General features: G+C 36.5%; 3 protein-coding genes across 4 annotated transcripts; 2 read left to right on the top strand and 1 right to left on the bottom strand.

Annotated features, from left to right (window-relative positions):
- Positions 1–2,222: 2,222 nt before the first annotated feature.
- On the top strand, positions 2,223–5,267 carry LOC116111097 (transcription initiation factor IIB-like). Of its 2 annotated transcripts, none has more exons than XM_031397306.1 (7): positions 2,223–2,644; positions 2,860–2,884; positions 3,928–4,057; positions 4,145–4,275; positions 4,425–4,513; positions 4,813–4,889; positions 5,011–5,267. In XM_031397306.1, exons 1-7 carry the CDS (start codon positions 2,289–2,291, stop codon positions 5,037–5,039), a joined length of 837 nt encoding a protein of 278 aa, XP_031253166.1. In that variant the 5' UTR covers positions 2,223–2,288; the 3' UTR covers positions 5,040–5,267. The 2 variants fall into 2 exon arrangements, with proteins under 2 accessions (XP_031253166.1, XP_031253165.1); XM_031397305.1 differs by having other exon boundaries at positions 4,959–5,267.
- Positions 5,268–7,490: 2,223 nt separating this feature from the next.
- Positions 7,491–9,408, top strand: LOC116111076 (AAA-ATPase ASD, mitochondrial-like). The gene has a single exon (XM_031397277.1). The coding sequence runs from the start codon at positions 7,943–7,945 to the stop codon at positions 9,395–9,397; it is 1,455 nt and encodes a 484-aa protein (XP_031253137.1). The 5' UTR covers positions 7,491–7,942; the 3' UTR covers positions 9,398–9,408.
- A 178-nt stretch (positions 9,409–9,586) lies between these two features.
- On the bottom strand, positions 9,587–19,801 carry LOC116111075 (DDT domain-containing protein DDR4). The gene is made up of 12 exons (XM_031397276.1): positions 19,247–19,801; positions 19,047–19,157; positions 17,007–17,093; positions 16,873–16,910; positions 16,710–16,791; positions 15,794–15,900; positions 15,473–15,629; positions 14,535–14,627; positions 14,238–14,361; positions 11,299–11,341; positions 11,005–11,193; positions 9,587–10,929 (listed from the first exon to the last, which is right to left on the bottom strand). The coding sequence occupies exons 1-12, from the start codon at positions 19,664–19,666 to the stop codon at positions 10,185–10,187; spliced, it is 2,196 nt and encodes a 731-aa protein (XP_031253136.1). The 5' UTR covers positions 19,667–19,801; the 3' UTR covers positions 9,587–10,184.
- Positions 19,802–20,041: the final 240 nt, after the last annotated feature.

The following is a 20,041-nucleotide window of genomic DNA, read 5'->3' as shown; positions in this document are numbered from 1 at the left end:
GCACTAAATAAAGTCTAGAACAGGTCGTAGACCTTAAGAAAGATCATTTCAGGTCGCCTGCATGGAAATGTTTCCTCGACCTCTTTGCAACCAGGTCGGATCAATCGTAGTCCATTCAACGCGTATCAAATCAAGGCATAATTGTGTAGTTTTCAAGGTTCGATTCTCAAATCTTAAAAACTAGGGGACTTCTGTTATGCTTGAAAAAGTAGGGCTGACGTCAAACCTTGTCAGCATGGGCGGTCAGAATTTAGGTAGGTTCTGCAGCCATTCAGACGCAGCCACGTCGCAATCTGATGCGAGCGGTATGCTCCTGCCAGTGCAGTGGGTGTGCGCCAGATTGACGAAAGGTTGGAAACGGTCCACGTGTCCAATCCCTGCACAAATTGAGGAAATCACTCGAGCAGGTGAGCAACGGGACGCAAAGAAGGATTTGCACGGCAATCTAACCCACTCGCAGATTCAGTAATCATTACCTCAATTCATCCCACTATAAATAGAAGGCTCCTCTCCCGTTTGTGGGATTAGCTAATTTTACTCTAGAATAGCAAATTCTCTCTCTCTCTCTCTCTCTCTCTCTCTCTCTCTTGTATTCTCAAAGCTATAAATCAGTTCGCTAGTCGCGACCTGATCTCACATATTAATACAACATCAATGGACGTAAGATTCGCTTGTTTAAGCATCTGAACCATTTTAAACATTGTTCTTCATCTCTTACTTAATCCAATATCCTCATATACACGTGTGTCTTCTGAGTCAACTCAATATTTCTTACGTACGATTAATTAGTGTCAAAATGAAACATCAACAATTTCAAACTACTAAACAAGAAAACGGAATTAGGCGATTTTAGATCAGGTATACCTCATCAATAAATTGATTTAATGTTGAACTTTTGTGATGCGTGGCGGGGTGTGCGGTAATTTACAGCCGAATAAATGCTTTCACCGTTCACTTTCTTAACACGTGCGTGCTCTCACGTATATATATGACACCTGACAACAATTTTTTCCATGGCAGGGTCTTAAACGTACCTGATTTTCAGGTTCTCTCCCGCAACTCTCTGTCAATTTTTAATTTAAAATAGAACAAACTCTTTCTCTTCCTCTTCCTCTTCCTGACCATCTCTCGTATTATTTGTCTTCCCTACAATAACAACCAAAATTTATAACACTGACTGAGATCGCTCATGCTTTCCTTCGGTAACAAAAACTTTAGTTAAAACTGAATAGAAATAGTTTAATGAGCGAAGATAACGAAAGGGTCTTTGTTTTAAGATCTATCGAAGGCCAAACATCCAGGACACGATAGGAACGTCCTACCAACTATAAAAATGTAATTTTTAACCTTAGAGATTAAGTCTAACATAAAGAGTGACATTAGAATTAGAGTGTGAGGCAACTGAGTGAGAATTATGACTGAAGTAATGAGTGCTACCACTAGAAAGAACTCTAGGATACTCCATTAATTGCTTGAGGAAGAGAGACTCGTAATTAGACCTGAGTAGTTTGCAAAAAGTTGTAATACAATTACGGGACAAGTCAGGGTAATTTCATCATGTGCTATTGAATGTTATTGGCATTGCAGTGATAGAATTGTTTATTCATATAAGAAATTTAGAGGACTACAAATTCAACAGTGAACTTGCAACGCATTCTAGCGGATTGTTTGCAAAGAAAATGGTTCAACCTCAACTGGAAATCTGTAAACCCAATTAGGAAACTCAACTGTTTCTTCTCTTTCTCTGTCATCACCCACCCCTGTATACTGCATAACAGCATAACATAATATAAACAAAATTATATAATTACCTTCTCTTCGGTATTTGCCGCGCCCTTCTCTTCCCCATTGTTTGTTAATCTGCGAAAGCGGAGAAGTAATGACCTACCTAATTATCCCAAAACTAAAAAGTCGTCAGCCATTACTTACAGAGTGACAGTTCAACAACATCAAGGGCTTTTATATGAAATGAATCATCTTTTTTTTATGCTTCACGTGTAAGTATAACACATGAAATCATCTGGTTTGTATGATAATGAAATAAGTAGAAGGGTTCATGTAATTAATTAATTGCATTCTTCCAATTAAATATTCTAAAAATAGAATTAAATAGTAATATACAAAAATGGAAGAATGAGCTGGCACAGGACCCCACCTGACCAGCGGGCCCAAGTAATAAATAAACACAAAGAAAACGCTCAACTCAACACACTGATCTGATTGATTAAAGAAGACAGTCAAGACACAGTGGTTGGTGGTGGCGGTGGTGAAGTTGAAGTGGAGTTATTATGATGGCGGACTCGTTTTGTCGAGATTGCAATAAACTGACGGAGGTAGTGTTCGATCACTCAGCGGGGGACACCATTTGTTCGGAGTGCGGTCTGGTCTTGGAGGCCCACTCCATTGATAAAACCTCGGAGTGGCGTACCTTTTCCAACGGCTCCTCCGACCACGACCCTGTTCGTGTTGGTGGACCCCTCAACCCTCTCTTGACTGACGGCGGTCTTTCTACTGTTATTGTCAAACCAACCGCCGGCTCCACCCAGTTTTTGTCGGGTTCGCTCGGAAAATGGCAGACTCGAAGTTCTAATCCTGATAGAAATCTTATTCAGGCATTTACGTATATCTCTGCCATGTCTGATAGGTACAATTCTTGTATTTATTTTTCTATTACATTTTTCCATTCACTTTTTCTATTTGGGCCCTTTTTGTTTTTATTTTATTTTTTATTATTTAATATTTCTATCGTTTTCAATTTTGACTAATAAAAAGACTTGCTTTTTTGTTTAAATGGATATTTAAATATTGCATTTTCATATTTGTGTCAAAGATCACTAACGTTATTGATTGGTGTTTCAGGTTGGGGCTTGTTACAACCATAAAGGTATTTAGTTATTATTTAAATTGATTTATTTAATGAAAATTAATTTGTTCTTCACTGAATACTATTCGTACTTGTATTTGCTTATTTACTGTTTGAAATATACTCCTTGAAAATTGATTTTGCTAGCTTATAAGGTTTTTCCACGCCACAAACTAGGGTTGACAGGAATGCTTGTTGATGTGAATTAAATGTTTAATTGATTTAAATTTAAGAATGAAGTTTAGGAGATGTCTTATGGATAGTTTCGATTAAGATTTTGGAAATAGTGATGCTGAAAAGTTTCTTGTCAGTTGGTAAGGCCAATCCAGTTACTGTATAGAACCAAGAAATGGAAAAAAATCAAAGTGGTAACTGGCAATTTGACAACCAATCCCTGCCAAGGGCCAAATCTGAAGGGGTTTCTTTTACGGATTGCCTGCAGTATGTGGGAGTCTGACCATGATGTTTGTAGTGAGAACACAAATCTTTGGAGATATTAGGTACAGATGAGATCGAGAACAAGATGGACATGTCTTGATAGAGTTCGAAGTTTTATGTGTCTTAAGATTCACATTTGAAATTTAGATAATCTAAGCGCATTTGAGGGTTCCTTTGAGTCACATTGCATATGACCAGCATTTGTTGAATAGTTATTTTTGGGACACTTATGTTTAATGTATGTTTTAGGAGCTTAGGGGAACATAAATGATATCCATGGCTGAATCAATCATGATTTTGGGGTAAAATGTTAAATTCTAGGTAGTGTGGTGGTCATTAAGCACAATGTTGCTCATTGCAGATCTAATATATTCACCAATTAATTTGTACTGTAAAGTTCGGAAGCGTATAACCTTTTTGAAGTCAGTTGCCTTCTTTCCCTTATGCATATTATATGTTAGTATTTTAACTTCTATTTGAGTCTTATATGCTCACATATACGTGCTATTCTGCCTTTTTCATAAAATTACTCTGCTGGTTTCTATTTTGAAATACTTCGGTTTTATGTTGTTGGGCCTTTAGATTTAGAGTGCTCATCTGCTATCACTTGTTATTTTGACTGCAAGGATCGAGCTAATGAAATCTATAAGAAGGTAGAAGATCAGAAACCTCTTAGGGGACGGAATCTAGCAGCAATTGTGGCAGCTTGCCTCTACATTGCTTGTAGACAAGAAAACAAGCCACGGACTGTGAAAGGTAAAGAGCATGCTGTATTTAAAAGTAATCATTGATATTTCTTTGTGTTATGAGGTTTCCTATTCTAACTATTTGCATTTCAACTAGAATTTTGTTCTGTTGCCAATGGGACAACAAAGAAAGAAATTGGACGGGCAAAAGAGTTCATTGTGAAACATCTGGAAGCAGAGTTAGGTCAATCTATTGAAATGGGAACTATACATGCTTCAGACTATCTGGTGAGTTTGTTCCTGGATAATTTAATCTTTTTATTCTTTCTGTTTGTCTGTGATTTTGCTTCTGTTTCATAATTTTCTGCTCCCAATGTTTCCTTGTCATGGATTTGTTTAGTATAACCAATTATATAATTTGTATCTTGAATTAGTAGAGACGTTTTGGTTCCTATCTTGGAATGACCAATCAAGCTGTTAAGGCCGCTCAGGAAGCTGTGCAGAAATCTGAAGAGCTTGACATAAGGTTTATTCTGTTTTTATTTATTTATTATTTTTCTGTATGCATTTCATTTGTGTAGTCGAGAATTTTCTTTTCTATAAGAGTGGATAACATTGGATAACTTGCGAAATTAAGGGTTTTCGTGGTTAAATATTTGACTAAACATTTGTAGCTTGAAAATCATATCCACCAAAACCGATCTGCAGGGATTTGACTGTTCAATTTTGTAGGAATTTGTGGAAAATACCAAGAAGTACTTCGATGTTTTTTGCTAATCATAAATTTACTTTGAAAAAACGAAACTCTTTCAATTCCTTCCACAGGAGGAGCCCAATCTCACTAGCTGCTGCTGCTATATACATCATCACTCAACTATCAACTGACCCAAAGCTTCTCAAAGGTGAGAAACCAATGAATTCTTTTTGTTATTATGTTTACTTGGATAATATTCATGCTGCTGTGGTTGCAGAAATTTCTGTCGTTACTAGAGTGGCTGAAGGTACAATAAAAAATTCCTACAGGGATCTTTATCCTCATTTGTCAAGAATAATACCAGATTGGTTTGCCAATGCGGAAGATATCAAGAGCCTGCCATTCTGAAATTGCTTAAAGGTGATGGTTATGGTTCCTTGTAGCCTCCATAATGCTTAATCCCCTTCTTCAAGCAAACCATCATGTAAATGCCTGTCCTTCCAGTGTTCTTACCGGGAACATCAGCTTAGTAGCAGTAGCTTTGTAGCTCCTAGAGACTGTAGTTGTTAAAAGCACTACTTCCATATTTATCTTCTTTTTTTTTTTTTTTTTTTTCTAAGTAAGTAAATTGTATTTACAAAGGATGTCAACCTACATCGGGACATCCCCCGCGTAGGGTGCAAAAAATAAACAAATGCCTAGGCTTGACACTACACAATTCTTTTGGGAGCCTATCTAAACCAACATGGGAGATAAGACCCAAGAGAAAGAATCTAGCTAAGAAATTAGCAACAAAACACTATCCTCGGGACAATCTCCTGGGTTTGGCTCCAAAACACATACAATAAAACACAAAAAAGACTCAAAGCAGAGAAACAAAGAGAGTAAGAGTAAGGATACACCGCGGCAAAGTCTTCACAAAACAATAAACAACTTAGTAAGTCTCTCATCGAAAGAAGAACATTCCACCCGATCACATGGTCTCCAATAATGCTGGGAGTGGAGCGGGTGCTTTTGAAGATCGCTCTAGGATGTCCTTATGTATAAGCCAACTTCCTATTTTTATAAGAAGATTTAATATTGTTCAGTTCCATGGCTTAACATGGGGTGGTGGCGCAGTTGGCTAGCGCGTAGGTCTCATAGCTTCCATATTTATCTCTGCTGCCTGTAAGAAGTTTCGCCCCGCTAGACTACTAATTGGAGTAAATTATATTTTGCTTTAGCTTAGTAAATTAGAGTTACTGTTTTACTTTAGGAACTGAGGTGACAATTTGTGAAGCTTAGATGCTGACAAATTCTTTGACCCAGTACATATCATCTTAACCTAATGTAAATAACCTAAATACTTGGAGCCACTTCAAACTGAGACATTAGACCATAGATGCGAAGACTTTTATTTTATTTATTTTTTAAAAAAATATTAGAACAGTTTACGCATACATAAACTAATACACGTGAGAGACTAAAACAATAAACAAAAATAAAGACCAAAAACTTAAATCTTGAGAATTAAGAAGATTCGACCTTGAGAAAGTGAGTCTTAAACACACATCCGAACACAAATCTTATCACTTGAGTTATCAAAGGATGATCATAAATTTGAAGATGAATAGCACTATTTTCCAACACATGCTTCCAATTCATGTGCATAAGATATAGGGTTCAAATGTCCCAAATAAGTTAGGTGTTGTATGTGTTACTTGATGCCTTTGAAGCTCACATGTACAAAACAAACCAAGCCTAACTTTAATAGAAGTTATCCAAAAACCCCGACTTGTGCTGCTCTTTTTGTCATCTTTCCTTTGAGGAGTCAACAAATTCCAGATGCATGGCCCCTAAACAAAAAAGAAAGTGAGTGCGTAATCCATTTGGGGTGTTTGCTTCCATAAAATAATGAGCAAAAAGGAAGATGGTCTATTCTTTTCAGAAAAAGAGAATTTTTTTTATAATAGATAAACAAAGGTGGCTTTATCACTATCAGATATTTAACCTTAAACAAGCCAAAGTTTTTCAAGTAATATAAAATAAAAAAAGAAGGCGGGATATTTTGTGTGGTGAATGTCATATAAGAACAAAGAGGGAAAGAATGATCAGGGATGGGGTCTGAAAAAGTGAGAAAGTAACCTTCAAAAACAGCAATAATTGACGTGTACTTAGATGCCTATAGCCATAGGACTAAGCCACGTGAGTGATGTGACTCGACTCTTTGTCTTTTTTTTTTTTTTCTGATAGAAAATAACTTTACGGAACTAACTGGTTAAGCGGTCCCATGTATTATTATTGCTTATTTGTTTCTTTTCAGAGTTCAGTGGCCACGTTGTTGTAGACACCTGACCTACCAATTCAGCTCCTGATGGATCACCCACCCCCCAAACTTAATCAATCAAAACCTGGTTTCTAATTTCTAAATAAACCCTGAAACCACTTTTTGTTCTTTTCTTTTTTCAGTTTTTTAGCTTTCTGAAGGAAAAGGGTAATCAAATTGTGACCTTGTGCATCTTCAAGAGGTGGAACTCTCCGGTATCTGATGGGTCATCAATGGCAACTTTATTTCTTTAACCCATTAGTTCTTCACTCTCGATTTAAGTGATTTAACTTTCTAGTCTCCGTGGTATAAATATAATATCAATCGACAATGATTGGTTCTAAATTAGGAAGGATTGACACGAGTTTAATCAGTTGAGGCAAGATTCAGGGGTGGGTTGAAGATTGAAAATGTCTTGTAGTAGCTTTAAGTGACCGATTTTGCAAATCTTATGAAGTGAATTTCATGGAGAATGACTAGGCATAAAGTTAAACAAGTAAACAGCCAATCTAGGGACCCCATTGACACCTCCAAAATTCGCCAATTAGTTTTGACAATCATCGTCACCAAAGTTCCACTTTGCTTTCTCGATGCGCATGAAGCTTCAAATGTGTTGGACTTGTTACTCTGCATAATTTGTCTTTTTGGATCGCCGTCCACGTAGACCCACCACCACCAATTGAATTCCATATCTAATGAACCTGGAGAAAAAATTTATTATTTGTTTGTTGATAAACATGGCTTATTTGTCATTCTCTACCGACTCTGTCTTCCTCTTTACCCACTTTATTAATAAGTGACCTGCTCTGTCATTTCAAGCCTATCACTAAGCCCATAAGAGAAGAAAAAAGATCACAAATCCTATCATTTGTCTAAGAAAAAAAAAAGTGTTTATCATAAGAGTAAGAGGAGGAATCAAGAGGGTCACTTACCTTAAAGAAAAAGCAAAATCCAGGATGGTGCCACCAACAATGATGGAGATGTGGACAACAATGGGCTCAACAATTGCGAGTTTCATGTTTGTTTGGGCAATCATTAGGCAATACTGCCCATATGAGGTTCGGCGTTACTTTGAGAAGTACACACACAGAATCATGGGGTTCTTTTATCCCTACATCAAGATTTCAATCCATGAGTTTACCGGTGATCGCCTCAAACGCAGTGAGGCTTATGCAGCTGTTGAGGCCTACCTCAGTGTCAACTCATCCAAGAGTGCTAAAAGACTCAAGGCCGAGATGGGAAAAGATAGCAGCAACTTGGTGCTTAGCATGGATGAGTATGAAAGAGTAACTGATGAGTTTCATGGGGCGAAAGTTTGGTGGGTTTCCAGCAAAGTTGTGTCACCAACAAAGAGCATGTCGTATTATTCGGAGCAGGAGAAGAGATACTACAGGCTCACATTTCATAAGCGTTATAGGGAGATTATAACTGAGACTTATTTGGAGCATGTTGTGAGAGAAGGGAAGGAAATCAGGGTGAGAAACAGGCAGAGGAAGCTTTACACAAATAGTCCTGGTTACAAATGGCCGAGTTACAAGCAAACAATGTGGAGTCACATTGTGTTTGAGCATCCTGCAACCTTTGAGACAATGGCGTTGGAGCCGGAGAAGAAGCTGGAGATTATTGAAGATCTTGTGACTTTCAGTAAAAGTAAAGAGTTTTATGCAAGGATTGGGAAGGCATGGAAAAGAGGGTATCTTCTCTATGGTCCTCCAGGGACCGGCAAGTCTACTATGATTGCTGCAATGGCGAATTTGTTGAATTATGATGTATACGATCTTGAGCTCACTGCAGTCAAGGACAATACAGAGCTAAGGAAGCTTTTGATTGAGACAACCAGTAAGTCAATCATTGTAATTGAAGATATAGATTGTTCACTTGATCTAACAGGTCAGAGGAAGAAGAAAGCTGAGAAATCTTCAGAAGATGATAAAGAAAAGATTGATAAGGAGGCTTCTCGGAGAGAACAGAGGGAAGAGAGCAATAGCAAAGTTACACTTTCAGGGCTGCTGAATTTTATTGATGGGCTCTGGTCTGCCTGTGGAGGAGAGAGGTTGATTGTGTTCACTACAAACTATGTGGAGAAGCTTGATCCGGCATTGATAAGAAGAGGAAGGATGGATAAACACATTGAGCTTTCTTATTGCAGTTTCAAGGGATTCAAAGTGCTTGCAAAGAATTATCTGAAAGTGGAAACTCATCCCATGTTTGATACAATTGAAAGGTTGATGAATGAGACCAAGATCACACCAGCTGACGTTGCTGAGAATCTCATGCCAAAGTCTCCATCAGACGATGTAGAGAAATGTCTTTCAAGTTTGATTCAAGCTCTTGAGGAAGGTAAGGAAGAAGAAGCTAAGAAAAAAGCTGACGAATTGAAAGAGGAGGTGGTCAAAGAAAATGCTGATTGAGTCCAAAGTTGACAAAGAAATAGAAGAAACATTGTGATGCTGAAACGCAATATGATCTTTTAGGAATAATTTTTCATGAGAAATTGTTCTTGTTTATGGAGTTATCATATACAAATAACAATTCCTTAAATCGTAAGGCCCGTGGAAATTAGCCATTTGAGCAACATATTAAAACAATTCAGAGGAACATAACATGAAACCAGGCACTACAAATCCAGGTGCATAAGCATTATTACAACAAAAGTTACTTGAGAGTAGAAAATTGTTAAACTGGTGAGAGACAATAGTTACCATTTGAGGGAGGATGGTTTCGTTCCATTACAACAAAGAAAAGAAATTCTGAATTTTTTTTTTTTTTTTAATCAACAGACCCAACCAACCCAAAAGCCCAAGAAGATCACCTCATGATCATGATTCATGGCATCAACTACATGGCTTCAACATCTAAAAGCCAGATTTTTCAGCTACAATATTAGTTAAAAGGTTATTGTACATTAATTGGATAAGCTAAATAACTCTCAATGGATTCCTCATCCACCTTTCGTAGGTTTCTTTGAATGTAGACATACTAAAAAATGACTACCTAAACTACATAACTCTCAGCATCTTGTTGCTCCCCCCTGCAAATCTATAATAGAATTGCATGCCAGTATTAGCTTAAATTAAGCCATGGAAGGGCTCTGACCATAAATTCCACCATGACTAGATGCAAAATTTATAGTTCTATCGTACACTAAGCTTCCCTGAGAGAAAAATACACCTCGTGCTTTCAGCAGAGAAGGAAACTTTAAAAATCATCTGTACCATCATCTTTTATAGAGTTTGGACCATCATCAAAACCAGAAACAGGAGCAAGCTCATTTAGGTCAAGGAAACGTCTCTTTTTTACACCACCCTCAACTTCACCTTGCCCTGGGCTATTTGGTTTCTCAGGTGGCGGCTGGTTTGGCTCTTTCTCACCTGTCTCAGCATAACCTTCAACAGGTTGATCAACTTTTACTTCCTGCTCATCTTCATGGCCATCAGATTCTTGACTACCAGTTGAATATTCTGCATTTTCACTCCCATTTGAGTGTTCATCTGATGCATTTGACTTATCAGGTTTCGCTGACTCTGTTTCTGAGTCTGACAGCTCATACTGCCTGTAATTTATGCGGTTTCTATTAGCCCTTTTACTTCGTCTTAGACCTGACTGCAGCTCGTCTACTGACCTTAATTTAGTTTCCCTTCGAGTACGACCTGGCAATTTCTTAAACTTTTGGGGCTCATCACTGTCCTCACTGATACTCAAGGAATCTTCTTCCTCCTCCTCCTCATCATCTTCAGCATTTTCTTCATCCCAATGATACTCCTCATCCCCTTCAGAGCTGCTGGACAGTTTTCTCCTTTGTTTCCGTTTCTTCAGATATTCTTCATCATACACAACTTCTCCAACTATATCATCATCACTGTCAAAATATGCCTCATTATCTGAAACCGCTTCAACAAAGTCTTTCCCTGAATATCGTTCAGGCCTCTGTCTTCGCCGATTGCTGCATATCATTAATGTTACGGTTAATTTATTATAAATTTATTTAGGCAACAAATTATACAAAAAATTATCATACCCTCGGTCTAATTCTTCATTTTTATGATCTTCGTCATTCTCATCATAATTGGGTGAATTAGGGGACAGCGCAGTAAAACTGCCATGTTCAGAGGCCTGTAAAGGATCACTCCATTTACCATTTGTGGAAGCTTCAGGCTTGGAACCAAGTTCTCTTCTTTGAAGAGACTCTGGGGATGGTGGTTTCCGCCTGAAACCACAGTAATAAAAGAGAAAATAAATCAATATCATACTGTACAAAGATAAATGTAAGTTCCCTGTAACAAAGACGTGTGTCCAAAGATAATTTCCATACTTGGTTATCTTGATGGCCTCGTTAATCGACCGGTCATAATCATCTGCAAGAAAATTTGACATGTCAGATTCCATAAATTAATCATCACACAAAATTAATAACAATGCAGTCAAAACATTTCCCACTATGAGTAGGTCATCTGATGGTCCCACTGCCCAAAATCTAGCGGTCAATGAAAGCCGATTTCTTTTCCATTTTTAACACAAATCCATGCCACACTCCTTAAAAAGATGTTTATCTTTTGGAGGATTTTTTTTTTCTTTCAAAAATTATCTATCCTACACGTAACAATTTCAATTTAGAATTTTGTGACATGAATATTACCGCTCACCATTATGAACTCAGCTCAGAGACAACTAATTCCCAAGGATTTTAAAAGAAAGAAAAATTGGTTCAGAATAGAGCAGAATAAACAAATGATAAACAAAGCCAGCTCCATTTTGTTGGATTAAGGCATCATCGACTTAGGTTGAGTATATCACAAGAGAGACCTCAAAGGTTTTATATGGACTGTGGCTAGAAACACAGAAAGTTAGCACCACAGCACCCTAAAGGGGTATAACAGAATTCAGTCTGATGATGATCCTAATCAACCAACAGTTAATAGGAATATGCTTGCTATGAGAAAGGACCACATTAAAGAATTGGCATGGTTACACTGAATGCTCCTTGCATTGATCACTTCCATCCAATAATCCCGAAAAGCAGAGAAATGGAGAGTCCAGTACATGGAACAAAAATCTCAAAAGTACAGCTCACTAAATTGCCAAAAACTCATCAGATCCAAGAAGGCACCCTCTCAAAGGTAACCATTGTTTCTAGTCTGTACCACACGACACAAGTTCTGAATGGTTAAAAACCCCATTTTGACAAACACAAACAAGGCTTAGGTTGCATCTACCCAGTGAAGGAAGAACAAGAAAGATTTGAAAATGCATGACAAACATGATAGATCAATGAAGTATATATCATTATTCTTCTGTAAGTGTTTCATTTTCATAAACAGGCTCAACCTTAGTTATACAAGTAACCATTGCTGCTAAAAAAACTTGGGGTCACTTGTAATTGGAAGCAGGACAGACTAGTATAATAAACAAAGAGGCAGTCTGTTGCTCTTACCAAAGGTATAAGTGACTGGTTTTCTGTCACGAAGTGAACGTCCTGGACCAAGCCCATCCACATTCAGGAAGTTATCAAGAAGCAGGGCTTGTCGGTGTTGCTTTTTCAGCAATTTCTCTTTTCTCTGCACAAATATAAAAACAGCAATCTATAATGTAGCAAAATTTACTAAAGCAGAAATCCTCATAAGATTGAGAAATACTAAATTTGCGGAAAAAATATAGACAAGTTCTTTCAGTGAAGTTAACAAAACAACAATATGCAATCAGATATAGATCAACAGGCAGTTTCAAGTACCTTATGTTCCTTCTCAATTTCTGGAAGCATGTCATTCTTTAACTTCTTTCCGAGAGAAACCTCAGTTCGATTTTTACTTGAAAAAAGCTTTTCCTGCAACAGAAAGGCAGAACCCAAAAAGTACTTCAATACACCCACATATATATAAAAGTCAAACTTCTGCTTCTTCACTTCTCTTTAAACTTCAGTTGCCAAGGAGTTTCAAGAAAGCTCTTTTTCTTCATAAATTCAAATTCGGAATGGGTTTGGGCTAGTCTATTATTTGGGTTTGTAACCTTTTATAGTATCTTTAGAGGTGGTATACTATTCAGGGATGCAGATTCTGGGTCCTGTATGTTTTCTCGTTTGTTCCAGTGGGACTGTTTTTCATGTCCAGGGACCTCTACTTTGCTTTTTGTATTTTCCATTACCTATTAATATAAATTTTTACTGTTTCTTACATTAAAAATACAATAAAACATTNCATGTCAGATTCCATAAATTAATCATCACACAAAATTAATAACAATGCAGTCAAAACATTTCCCACTATGAGTAGGTCATCTGATGGTCCCACTGCCCAAAATCTAGCGGTCAATGAAAGCCGATTTCTTTTCCTTTTTTAACACAAATCCATGCCACACTCCTTAAAAAGATGTTTATCTTTTGGAGGATTTTTTTTTTCTTTCAAAAATTATCTATCCTACACGTAACAATTTCAATTTAGAATTTTGTGACATGAATATTACCGCTCACCATTATGAACTCAGCTCAGAGACAACTAATTCCCAAGGATTTTAAAAGAAAGAAAAATTGGTTCAGAATAGAGCAGAATAAACAAATGATAAACAAAGCCAGCTCCATTTTGTTGGATTAAGGCATCATCGACTTAGGTTGAGTATATCACAAGAGAGACCTCAAAGGTTTTATATGGACTGTGGCTAGAAACACAGAAAGTTAGCACCACAGCACCCTAAAGGGGTATAACAGAATTCAGTCTGATGATGATCCTAATCAACCAACAGTTAATAGGAATATGCTTGCCATGAGAAAGGACCACATTAAAGAATTGGCATGGTTACACTGAATGCTCCTTGCATTGATCACTTCCATCTAATAATCCCGAAAAGCAGAGAAATGGAGAGTCAAGTACATGGAACAAAAATCTCAAAAGTACAGCTCACTAAATTGCCAAAAACTCATCAGATCCAAGAAGGCACCCTCTCAAAGGTAACCATTGTTTCTAGTCTGTACCACACGACGCAAGTTCTGAATGGTTAAAAACCCCATTTTGACAAACACAAACAAGGCTTAGGTTGCATCTACCCAGTGAAGGAAGAACAAGAAAGATTTGAAAATGCATGACAAACATGATAGATCAATGAAGTATATATCATTATTCTTCTGCAAGTGTTTCATTTTCATAAACAGGCTCAACTTTAGTTATACAAGTAACCGTTGCTGCTAAAAAAACTTGGGGTCACTTGTAATTGGAAGCAGGACAAACTAGTATAATAAACAAAGAGGCAGTATGTTGCTCTTACCAAAGGTATAAGTGACTGGTTTTCTGTCACGAAGTGAACGTCCTGGACCAAGCCCATCCACATTCAGGAAGTTATCAAGAAGCAGGGCTTGTCGGTGTTGCTTTTTCAGCAATTTCTCTTTTCTCTGCACAAATATAAAAACAGCAATCTATAATGTAGCAAAATTTACTAAAGCAGAAATCCTCATAAGATTGAGAAATACTAAATTTGCGGAAAAAATATAGACAAGTTCTTTCAGTGAAGTTAACAAAACAACAATATGCAATCAGATATAGATCAACAGGCAGTTTAAAGTACCTTATGTTCCTTCTCAATTTCTGGAAGCATGTCATTCTTTAACTTCTTTCCGAGAGAAACCTCAGTTCGATTTTTACTTGAAAAAAGCTTTTCCTGCAACAGAAAGGCAGAACCCAAAAAGTACTTCAATACACCAACATATATATAAAAGTCAAACTTCTGCTTCTTCACTTCTCTTTAAACTTCAGTTGCCAAGGAGTTTCAAGAAAGCTCTTTTTCTTCATAAATTCAAATTCGGAATGGGTTTGGGCTAGTCTGTTATTTGGGTTTGTAACCTTTTATAGTATCTTTAGAGGTGGTATACTATTCAGGGATGCAGATTCTGGGTCCTGTATGTTTTCTCGTTTGTTCCAGTGGGACTGTTTTTCATGTCCAGGGACCTCTACTTTGCTTTTTGTATTTTCCATTACCTATTAATATACATTTTTACTGTTTCTTACATTAAAAATACAATAAAACATTGTCAGAATCACCATGTATCTCATCCCTAAATCAAAAGATTAGATGAACAGGGCCCATTTCAAATATATATATATATATATATAACTATCGCTATTAGAAAAAAAGTTTTCCAGCACACATCATTCTTTTCTTTCTTAAGGTAGATGGATAGGGTTGGCAAAGTTCAAATGATAAAAAAGGAATACAATATTTTTATGTTTCAAAGAGCTCTTAAAAAAATAAATATTTAGGAGTAAACAAGAAAATTGGACATATCAAACTGGAGGATTAGCTTAAGATTTGACAAATGCAGATATTCAAAATTCAATATAGAGAATCACAAAAGGTGCTTTTTGACGTAATAATATTTGGAATAAATTAATCCTTTCATAAACTAAATCAAACATGAAATAGTACAAAGAATTTAACCAATCAACATTTCTCATGAAATCTGGAAGAACAGGCATAAACATGGACAGACAATTCTAGAAACTTACAGAAACATCTTGAAATTCTTCCAAATTAGTAGCAACAGTTTCCCACTGGTATGTTGCATTTGGAAGGACATTGGAGCCCTTTGTTTTTGCTTTCTTCACCTCAACCTTTCTTATTTCCCTGTACAACCGATGGCCTATTACCGGATCATCTTCATACCTGCACCAACAAGTAGCTTATATAATTAGTACAACAAAACAATGCGGAATACCCTCAAAACCAAAATTTAAGACAATCTCTAGTTATCACTGGAAATTTATCTACTTAATAACAGGAAATTAGTAAGAATTAATTGATGATCTATAGAAGCTTAAATATATTACCAATAATTAATTCCATATGAATCACCCCCAATCCGTTCTTTGCGAAACGCTGAAAGCTGAAGTCCATGTTTGACTGAGTTGTCAATGTAATTCCGGATATCTTCTTGCTGCAGATACCACTAAAAGTCAATATTTCCCACAAAATGAGAAACAAACAGAAGAATACAAACCCAAAAAAAAAAAAACATATGCAATATCTATTTGCTAGCTCTATACAATAGGGCTTTTGTCGGAAAAACTGAACAAAACTTGAGTCATGATTGCATAACAATGATGGACATTTTTTCTGATAGAACAGTTACGGGTTATCAACTTCAAAAATTAAATAATTGCCATGAAGGATGATATGTAGGTCACTGCATCAATTTTGCCAAAAGCCTTTTCATAAATGTCAAAAGAATAATCAATTAGGATAACGACAAAGATCATCAATGAAAACAGTTACTAGCTTAGATCAACAGAAAGGTTTTAGATGAAGAAGAAAAACCCTTTTTGGAATTTATAACTTTGAACAAGCATGAACAATTGATTCACAACAGACTTAAATCAATGAGCCTTAAGCATTTATCACATTATAAGGATTATGCTACAAATACCCAGAAAAAAGTACCATAGTATATGGTATTTTCACCAAATATGGACTTCATTGACAAATAACAAAAGGGCATCAATCTAAATTATAATTAAAAGTATGGAATAAGAAGATATACATGGACACTAACCACTGTACCACAGGAATCAAACTGAAGTTATTGTTAGAAAACGTCTTAAAAGGACTATGTAGTTTAACTTAAATTAGCTAACAAACAAATTTAAGATGGCATTCCAAAAAATAAAATTAATTTGAGAAGTGTTTCTACAGTTATATGTAGAATTCCTTAAAAATGTAATATCCAATATTGATCAAGACAAATACCTCAACACGAATATCACATAGTGCCTTCAAGATCACCACACGAACTCCAGGATCAAGAGTCTTATATGTTTCAATCTCCAACCTACAAATGAACAAAAAATGGCACATCAGCAATACATAAAGCATCTATATTAGAGTATTCCGAAAATGAATAGCTACTCACCCATGTGAAGCAATGATAGGAAGATCCCCTTCTGCAACCTGCAATAAAATACCAAGCTCATGTCAGCATTGCACAATTATGTATGGCAATTTATATTCCAACATCAATTGAAAGGTGTACAATCATTAAGTTACCCAATGCCACCAGTCTCTTAATTTTCTGCATAAAACAGTGACCCAAGTATCACGTGTGAGGGCCATTCGTGTGATAGGAGGGATTGCCTATAACAAAACAAAACTAAAACCAATAAGCAACAGTAAAATTTCCAATTGCGTCTCATAAAAAAGTTGGATTCCATCAAACAATCAAATCTATGGTGTGAATGAACAGTATTTTTGAAGACTTAAGCCTATAGCAAAGAAACAGTAAACCAATGGTCAAGATATCTTAGGCACTAAACCATTCAAATCTTTGCCGCAAAAAATATTCAATAGCCATCAAGAAAATTTTAATTTTAGTTTACCATAACATACGTCTTCAAAAAATAGATAGATAGATAGTAGAAGCAGGAAGAGAGGGGAATACATGAAATGTACATAAAAGTAACTTCCTCACAAAACAAAAAGAATCCTTTGATTACGTTGCCTGCTTCACAGAAATACATCCACGATGGAAAGAATCCTTCTTAATATGAATCAATTCCTTGATATTTTAACAGGACTCTTTATTTATATAAAATATTTTTGAAACACATAAATTTTGAGTTAAATTATATACATGACACTCATTTTGAATTTTCTTATTCCATGCTAACTAATCACATTTTAACATTTTATAGCAAAGTACGAAATTCATAATCTAGCTACAGAATCAGTTCATCAGCAGAACTCTAACCTATTTATTGTGCAACATTGCTGAAATCTTTCCTATTGATGGTTCATAGCTCCTCATCCTAGAATAGGCTACCTAACTAAAGAAAACACTATTCCAGAATAATTGGGTTTGGCTACATAAGGCCTCTTAAGATCTAAGAGACAAACCATTGCTTAAGAAAGAATATAGATATGCTCCCATCTAAATGTCATATCTAGGTAATAGCCTGAAATACCAGAACAATGACTAATTTTGAGTAAAACTAATATAAAAATGCCTATTAACATATCAGACAATTTAAAATCAAGTCAACTTAATGTACCAGTACGCCAACACTCTGAGACCTAAATATCCTCAGATAAGGTGTTTTTGACAACCAAACCAACACAAATTTCAGTTTTAGACAAGCCTCAGATATAAGCTGGAAGGATCCCAATCATAAAGTAAATGAAGACTAACAAATTGTGCCAACATCATTATAAGAATTTATTTGACTACTAACATATGCACACTTCAACCTTCATGGAAAATTTGAGTAGGAAAATTATTCACATTAAAAAGTCTGCATACAATCATCTGAAATATGATTTCAGGTGAGAGCACACCAGACTGCCTTTTTTCCAACTATATGCAAATCTTCTTTCTCTGGAGCTCACGATTTAACTCCATTCTTTTCGGCCTCTCCAGCATAATTTCTCTCAATATTCAAAGGCATGCATAAAATATGCCACTGAAAGCAAAGTTCTAACACCTTGGAATTTGTATGTAGACACTTAGAACAAACAATAATGCACTCATACAACAGACATTAAGCAATCTTTGAAACCTTTATGCAAATGACCATAGCTTGCTACTTTCACAAAACAGCAGAGTTCTATCTATGCCATAACAACTAACCAATCCAAAGAACAAACATATGTATCATAATACCAAACCCTTTGTTCCAACATTTAATAAAAAGGCATTAGCCTTTTTATTGATCATTTAAAAGAAAATTACTATTTACAAACTTAAAGTTCCAAATGATGAAAGAATCCATCCAGCACTTTCCACGGCAAGACATTATACTATCAGCGAATTGTCTGCTCAAAGAAACCCTAATGCCATCAAGTTCATCACAATCACTCTTCAATGTTTCGCATAATTAAAAACATACAACCCCCATCAACATAAGCAGCAGAATACTCTGCCATCACTTCCTAACCAAAGCACTAAAACTTGGCATGTAAATACTCACACTACTTCAATGCAAATACAACTAAAAACAAAACTAAAATTTAGATGACATTGCCCAACTCAGCACATGAACTTAAAACACAAACTTTAAGCTAAAAGAAAAATAAAAAGTTAAAAACACCAACCTTTAAAATTGGTATATGTATGTCACTCAAAGTATCATTGGGAGTAATCAAGGCCGTCTCGAACTCCTCCGCCGAAAACTCAGCCGTTATATTCAATAAAGGCCTAAAAACCTACAACACAAAAACCCAAAACCCAAAACTTCATTGACTTTACTAAAACATAAACAAAAATCCAAACTTAACAGAACAAGAACACTCACATGCAAGAAATTGAGTATGGAAGCTAACTCCCACATGGCCCGCAGACTCCATCGTGGCAACTGAGACGGCGGAGGGGATCCCACTAAGGGAGTTACTATTTTACTATTAGCGCTACATTGCTGTTGATGCTGCGGCGACTCATCTAACCTCTCTCGCTGCTCCTTCTTCTTGGGTTTGCGCTCGATCACGGCCTGGGCCTGAGCCGCGGCGTAGAGGCGTTGAGCAGTACGTAGAGTGCACGCGCGGGAGGGGCGGTTGCTTCTATTAATTGGGGCAGTTGTTGTAGTTGTAGTTGTAGTTGTAGTGGTGGTGTCGTTTTGAGAGGAGTGGGTGTCGTTTTGGGGATTAGGGGTAAGGTCGTTTGGTTGTTGGTGTTGCGGGGAAGGGATCGGAGAAGCAGGGGTGGATTCACGGGACATGGTTAGGGAGATCGAGATGGTTTAGGTTAGTTACGGTGAGATTACATGTAGATGATCATGGGTTTTGGCATTTAGATAAAAGAAACCAAACTCAAAACAGATTAATGTCTTTGTGTTGTTAAGAAAAGAAGAGAAACGGATAGTACAAAGGTCCAAAAACATCATTCACATAATAACTGTATCTATTCTATCCTATGTGTTGTATTTCTTTTTCTTTTCTTTTCTTTGTTTGTGTGAGTAGAAAATAGGAGACCAACAAAGAGAAAGGCCAAGGGGGGAAGAGACAGAAGGGTAGGGAACTGGGAAGGAGAAAGAGGGACAATAATACCTGGGATTTTGGTGAAGTCTTTAATTTCCATTTTTTTTTTTTTAATT

This window comes from Pistacia vera, unplaced genomic scaffold (genome assembly GCF_008641045.1).
Source record: "Pistacia vera cultivar Batoury unplaced genomic scaffold, PisVer_v2 Contig625, whole genome shotgun sequence".
NCBI classification, from domain to species: domain Eukaryota; kingdom Viridiplantae; phylum Streptophyta; class Magnoliopsida; order Sapindales; family Anacardiaceae; genus Pistacia; species Pistacia vera.
Note: the sequence above shows the minus strand (reverse complement) of the source record. Positions and strands in the feature narration are given on the sequence as shown.